The sequence below is a fragment of the Palaemon carinicauda genome, chromosome 30 (genome assembly GCF_036898095.1).
Source record: "Palaemon carinicauda isolate YSFRI2023 chromosome 30, ASM3689809v2, whole genome shotgun sequence".
In the NCBI taxonomy this organism is placed as follows: domain Eukaryota; kingdom Metazoa; phylum Arthropoda; class Malacostraca; order Decapoda; family Palaemonidae; genus Palaemon; species Palaemon carinicauda.
Window position 1 is genome coordinate 46,386,699 of NC_090754.1, and position 7,500 is coordinate 46,394,198.

General features: G+C 32.4%; 1 protein-coding gene across 3 annotated transcripts in view; it reads right to left on the reverse strand.

Annotated features, from left to right (window-relative positions):
• LOC137623082 (WD repeat and SOCS box-containing protein 1-like) overlaps nt 1-7,500 on the reverse strand; it is a 99,727-nt gene that overhangs the window by 13,830 nt on the left and 78,397 nt on the right. For 2 of the 3 annotated variants that reach the window (XM_068353735.1, XM_068353736.1), the window contains one exon: nt 4,245-4,262. The exons of the other annotated variant lie outside the window; for it this stretch is intronic. In XM_068353735.1, coding sequence (XP_068209836.1) covers nt 4,245-4,262 — 18 coding nt within the window. The remainder of the gene's footprint in view (nt 1-4,244; nt 4,263-7,500) is intronic. 3 annotated transcript variants of the gene reach the window in all.

Consider the following 7,500-nt stretch of genomic DNA (forward strand, 5'->3'; position numbering starts at 1 on the left):
GTGTTTTGGAGTATGATCATAATATATATCATCTGAAGACATATACGATTATGACTAAAGAATAATAATCGAGGATAATGCAAAGAACGTCTATATTACACAGAAGAAATCCTACACTCGTCCTTCGCCTATTGAAAAGTTTTAACAATTAAAAAGCTTTGACGTCAACATGCCCTGTAAAAAGGTCAAAGACATTTTAACCAAACTAAATTATGCAGCATTATTACACCGAAGGCTGGAATGTAATATCGTGTGAAATACCACCAAAGTAATAGCAATTAAAAAACACACCGGGTAAATTCCCCAACAGCTTAGACCATAAAATCCCAAGGTAATTCCCCACCCACTTGAATCCTACACCGGTCTCCTAAAAGGGCAAAGGATCCTGACCACCTCACTCATGATGAATATAATGTAGTTACAAACAAAAATAGTCTACCGTATTCAATAAAAGGAATTTATGGAATTTAGAGCCAGGGAGCCCATTCAGCACAGAGCAACAAAAGTAAGTAGAAAGCTAAAAAATGGGTCAGTTAAGGACCGAAGGGACGCTGCACAGACGTTACTAAAGGAACATGTTAAGTTATGACAGATCTTTGCATAGTTATTGTTATAACTATAAACCAAAATAAATTAAATTTGAGATTTAACCGTTTATCTTTATATAATTAATTTACCAAATTCATGTACATTTCAATTATTTAACCGTTTATTTTCATATAATTAATTTACCAAATCCAATTACATTTCAATGATTTAACCCTTTATCTTCAAATAATTATTTTACCAAATCAAATTAAATCACCGATTTAACAATATACAAATAATCAATTGATTTAACCATCTATCCTCAAATAATCAATTTACCAAATCTAATTAAATCTATTTATCCATCTATCTCTTAAATCATTAACTTACAAAATCGAATTACATGTCAATATTTCAACAGTATTCCTAGATAAAAAATTACCAAATTCCATGAATTTTAAATTAAATTGACCAAATTCCATTAATTTTAAATTAAATTGACCAAATTCCATTAATTTTAAATTAAATTTACCAAATTCCATTAATTTTAAATTAAATTGACCAAATTCCATGAATTTTAATTTAATGAGCCTATCTTCAAATAAATAATTTCCTGCAATGGCCAAGATCAGAAAGAACCTTCTATCCAATAAAACCATACCAGAAGCGCTGATATATCAACCGGAATAAAGATATCACGTTCAACCTTGCATATGCCCAATGCCAGACTCCGCTATTCGAACACTGACCAACAACAACGACATTTCCTGTTTTTAAATGCACTTCCGTATATACAGTACACATAATGTACGTAAACACGGGATAAACTTAGACCTTGGCGATTATCGTCGTCATCATCATCGTCATCACCATCCTTACCCTTATCATCATCGTCCTTATTCTTATTCTTATCATCATCATCATCGTCCTTATTCTTATTCTTAACATCATCATCATCATCATCCTTATTCTTATTCTCATCATCTTCATCATCGTCCTTATTCTTATTATCATCATCATTATTATTATTATTATTATTATTATCATCATCATCATCGTTATTACTTGCTAAGCTACAACCCTAGTTGGAAAAGCAGGATGTTATAAGCCCAGGGGCCCCACAGGGAAAATAGCCCACTGATTAAAGGAAATAAGGAAATAAACTACAAGTTAAGTAATTAACAATTACAATAAAATATTCCAAGAAGAGTAACAACATCAAACTAAATTATTCATGTACAAACTATAAAAACTTAAACAAATCAAGAGGAAGAGAAATAAGATAAAATAGTATGCCCGAGTGTACCCTCAAGCAAGAGAACTCTACCCCAAGACAGTGTAAGACCATGGTACAGAGGCTATGGCACTATTATTATGTTAACTTCATTTAAAGGCGCTATAAGAAAGATTATACCTAAAATCTGAACATATGTACAACGTCATTTATAATGGAATAGAAGTTACAGAAGACATTAAGATTTCATCAGTGTGTACCCTAGATCACGTGACCTAACTGAAGCACGATAATGGGCTGTTATATTAATATCAATGATATACAAAGAAAAGGTGATTCCTGAAGCAATATCTAGGTCTTATGTCTAAATCATTTTAATATTTTACAATAAATAAATCAAATATACGTATAACTACAAAATAATGAAGCCATAATTCATGAACAACCTTGATAAAGTACTCTTGGTATAGGTCGTAAAGTAACGAATATTTTCAGGTGATAAATTTAAAGGTAAACAAAATATTAAACAGAATTGGAATAAAAGTTTAATCCGGAATCATGAAATAAATTTTAAAAGGGGAGCTGAGAGAGAGAGAGAGAGAGAGAGAGAGAGAGAGAGAGAGAGAGAGAGAGAGAGAGAGAGAGAGAGAGAGAGAGAGAAGAATAAGTAACCAGTCTTCAATTTCATAAGTGAAACTGGTCACGATGGAGATGGAGAGAGAGAGAGAGAGAGAGAGAGAGAGAGAGAGAGAGAGGAGAGAGAGAGAGAGAGAGAGAGAAGAAAAATAGCATCTTGCTTTTACAACTAGGGTTGTAGCTTACCTAGTAATAATAATAAAATAATAATAAAAATAATAATAACAATAATAATAATAGTAATAATAATAATATCAAATAATAATAATCTTATGTATGCATGGCATCCGGACACTAACAAATAGAAATCTCTTGCATTAAAAAAATTCAAGTCTATCATTGCCAACATATGAGAAAACCAGGATATTGGAAGATAAAAGGTATGTGAAGGATAACTACCATCACGATTTCGCAGTGGTCTTATTTTTTTACGATCAAAATATTCATCATCATCATCATCTCCTCCTCCTACGCCTATTGACGCAAAGGGCCTCGGTTAGATTTCACTAGTCGTCACCAGTTGAGCTTTTAAATCAATACTTCTCCATTCATCATCATCTTCAAGCTTCAAAGTACTCAGACATGTAGGCCTGGATCTTCCAACTCTTTCGCTAATCCACAGAAAATTGGCTTTAATGTAAAGTCTACTTGGAGAAGATTGAATGAAAATGGAATATATATTATTTATAACCGATTACCCATTACATCGGGATATTAAAAAAAGAGGGGGGGGGGCTGTATATAAATGAAAGAAATGAAGCAAGCAGTTTTTACTCTTAAGAAAATTACGTTTCCAAAGTACCCACGTAAAGCAAGCATTCCAGGATGCACAAACAAACAAAAAAATACATTTCCATTTCCAATGAAAGCAGTCACAAACACACTCGGAAAACGAGGAAAAGAGGAGATTTTCTCACTAGTTATTAATGCAATACACACCGAACGGAATATGGGAATACTTTAAGAACCTGGTCACGATGGAGAGAGAGAGAGAGAGAGAGAGAGAGAGAGAGAGAGAGAGAGAGAGAGAGAGAGAGAGAGAGAGAAGTAACCAGTCTTCAATCTTATAAGTGAAACTGGTCACGATGAGAGAGAGAGAGAGAGAGAGAGAGAGAGAGAGAGAGAGAGAGAGAGAGAGAGAGAGAGAGAGAGAGAGAGAGAGAGAAATAAGTAACCAGACTTCAGTTTTATAAGTGAAACTGGTCACGATGGAGAGAGAGAGAGAGAGAGAGAGAGAGAGAGAGAGAGAGAGAGAGAGAGAGAGAGATAAGTAACCAGTCTTTAATTCTATAAGTGAAACTGGTCACGAGAGAGAGAGAGAGAGAGAGAGAGAGAGAGAGAGAGAGAGAGAGAGAGAGAGAGAGAGAGAGAGAGAGTACCCAGTCTTTAATTTTATAAGTGAAACTGGTCACGATGGAGAGAGAGAGAGAGAGAGAGAGAGAGAGAGAGAGAGAGAGAGAGAGAGAGAGAGAGAGAGAGAGAGAGAGAGAGAGAGAGAGAGAGAGAGAGAGAGATATGAAGGGAAACAAGCATCTGGTAGCAGGAAAATGAGAAAAACAAACTACCCAGAAATCAAAATACTACAAGCTTGGAATGAATAGTCACCTGAATAAGAGGAAGGAGGAACCTACCTACAGCAACCTTGTATACCCCTAAAGAAATTTCTAAATAAACCTACACCCAGGTAATAAAGTTCTATCAATAAAACTAAATATAAAAAACTGCAAGCAATTGAAAGCACAAAAAGGTTGGAAAGAAGGTTAAAGTCCACACTACACAACTTTCCAAAGGCAACAGAAAAAAAAACTGGAGCAGGATTCTCCCAAAAATGGCTGAACACACTTACTGTTTTCTTTGTCCAAACCTAAACAAGGGGTGGTAAAAGAAAAAAAATAAAAATAGCAATATTAGCATTTTGTAATGATGAATTGAAGACCTTAATGTTTATTTATGCTTTTATTTCGTTTATACAATTAACATTTACAATTAGGTCCATTGTTACAACAAAAAGGGATTTTACCGGATATTTTCGTATTATGAATTTTGGAAAATAGTTGAAAAAAAATTATAATCTAAAAATAGAAATGCACTTTAATTAAGCCTTTTTAGAAAGGGATTTTGAATTACAAAAAGTTATATAAAACTTATATGTAAAAATTCAAATTCATTAAAAATGTACTTAAATTCCTTTCAGAGAATTTCCAGTTTAATGTAAAAGTAAAAATTTTTAGTTTATCAAAAACTTAGTAAGTTAAATTCCTTTCAGAGAATATATAATTTTAGCATTAAAGTAAAAATTTCAATCTATCAAAAACATAAAAGTTAAATTCCTTTCAGAGAATATATAATTTTGGCATTAAAGTAAAAATTTCAATCTATCAAAAACATAAAAGTTAAATTCCTTTCAGAAAATTTATCAATTTAGAAACCATAATATATTTCTCGTACAACGAATTTATCCGATAAAATCCCATCAAATTTCTACGTGTGTCCATTCTCATTAAGATTAACACCAACATTAATTGCACATTCGTTCATAAGTAATACAGCAAGATGCGAAAATGTAAAGCTGTGATTAACAAATTTCCTAAATAGTTACAATGCCTCAGAACTTTGTATATATTTATGCATGCATTAATAAATTTATATAACATGAATTCAATTTTCTGGGGCATTACAATTTTAGAAATCATTGCAGTATTGTTAGGTGTTTAATGTAATTCTATTGCAGTTGTCTGTTAAACGCTTAAATGTAATTCTATTGTGGTTATCTGTTAGGTGTTTAAATGTAATTCTATTGCAGTTGTCTGTTAAATGCTACAATGTAATTTTATTGTGGTTATCTGTTAGCTATTTAAATGTAATTTTATTGTAGTTGTCTGTTAGCTGCTTCAATGTAATTCTATTGCAGTTGTCTATTAGCTGCTTAAATGTAATTCTATTGCAGTTGTCTGTTAGATGCTTAAATGTAATTCTACTGCAGTTATCTGTTAGATGCTTAAAATGTAATTTTATTGCAGTAGTCTGTTAGATGCTTAAATGTAATTCTATTGGGATTGTCTGTAAGCTGTTTAAATGTAATTCTACTGCAGTTGTCTGTTAGCTGTTTAAATGTAACTCTACTGCAGTTGTCTGTTAGCTGTTAAAATGTAACTCTACTGCAGTTGTCTGTTAGCTGTTTAAATGTAACTCTACTGCAGTTGTCTGTTAGCTGTTTAAATGCAACTCTACTGCAGTTGTCTGTTAGCTGTTTAAATGTAACTCTACTGCAGTTGTCTGTTAGATGCTTAAATGTAATTCTATTGCAGTTGTCTCTTAGCTGCTTAAATGTAATTCTATTGCAGTAGTCTTTCAGACGCTTAAATGTAATTCTATTGCAGTAGTCTGTTAGACGCTTAAATGTAATTCTATTGCAGTAGTATGTTAAGACGCTTAAATGTAATTCTATTGCAGTAGTCTGTTAGACGCTTAAATGTAATTCTATTGCAGTGGTAGCCTGTTAGATTATCAAATGTAATTCTATTGCAGTTGTCTGTTAGATGATTAAATGTAATTCTACTGCAGTTCTCTGTTAGACACTTAAATGTAATTCTACTGCAGTTGTCTATTAAATGCTTAAAATGTAATTATATTGCAGTCGTCTGTTAAATGCTTAAAATGTAATTATATTGCAGTTATCTGTTAGATGCTTAAAATGTAATTATATTGCAGTTATCTGTGTTGTCTGTTAGATGCTTAAATTAATTCTACTGCAGTTGTCTGTTAGATGCTTAAATGTAATTCTACTGCAGTTGTCTGTTAGATGCTTAAATGTAATTCTACTGCAGTTGTCTGTTAGACGCTTAAAATGTAATTATAATGCAGTTGTCTGTTTGATGCTTAAATGTAATTCTACTGCAGTTGTCTGTTAGATGTTTAAAATATAATTCTATTGCAGTTGTACGTTAGATGCTTAAATGTAATTCTATTGCAGTTGTCTGTTAGATGACTAAATGTAATTCTACTGCAGTTGTCTGTTAAACGCTTAAATGTAATTCTACTGCAGTAGCCTGTTAGATGCTTAAATGTAACTCCATTACGATAGTCTGTTAGATGTTTAAATGTAATTACATTGCAGTAGTCTGTTAAATGCATAAATGTAATTCTATTGCAGTTGTCTGTTAGGTGTTTAAATGTAAATCTATTGCAGTTGTCTGTAAGACGCTTAAATGTAATTCTACTGCAGTTGTCTGTTAGCTGCTTAAATGTAATTTTACTGCAGTTGTCTGTCATAAGCTCAAATATAGTTCTATTACAGTGGTCTGTTAGATGATTAAATGTAATTCTACTGCAGTTGCCTGTTAGATCCTTAAATGTAATACTATTAAGGTCTAACACCAATATAACTTTTATGTGGGGGTGCTATTCTCTCGTTTACGAGAACTACCTACATAAAACTACAATGTCTGCATACTAAAGTTACCTTGCACTTAAATATGCGCCACACACTCACAACTTAAATAAATAAACAAAAATATCGAAGCATTCCACATAAATTTCAAAGCAGTAAAAAATCTGACTATACCTTTGCAATCGCCTTTAATAACGCAATACCAAAGCATGTCCACATTAAAGAAAAGAATAGTTCGGTGTCTTCCCAAAATCGCCTTTAATATTTCAAACTCAAAACGGAATACCAAAGCATGTCCACATAAACAAATAGTTCGGTGTCTTCCCAAACCAAAACAGCAATATTTACACAAATTACAGAATCAGAATCATGAAGCACATTGAACTTCGGTGAGCAAAAAGAGAGAAAAAAAATATTAAGTACCGTATGTACGAGAAACCTTGACAATTTACCATGACATAAGCTAGACTCGGGGTGACAACTGGATTAAAAAAAGTACAAATTAACCCTGCAGCTATAAGTAGTTATATATTCTTTCGCTGTTAAATTGTAATAAACCAGCAGAAATTAAAATGTTGATTTAACGAGTTAGCAAAAAAAATGTGACTAGACTATAAGAAAATCAAAGTCAAACTTTCTCTCAAAAACATCAAATCGAACGCAACCAACGTCCTCTTTAATACACAAACCAAACCGTTTTTAAAATCAACCA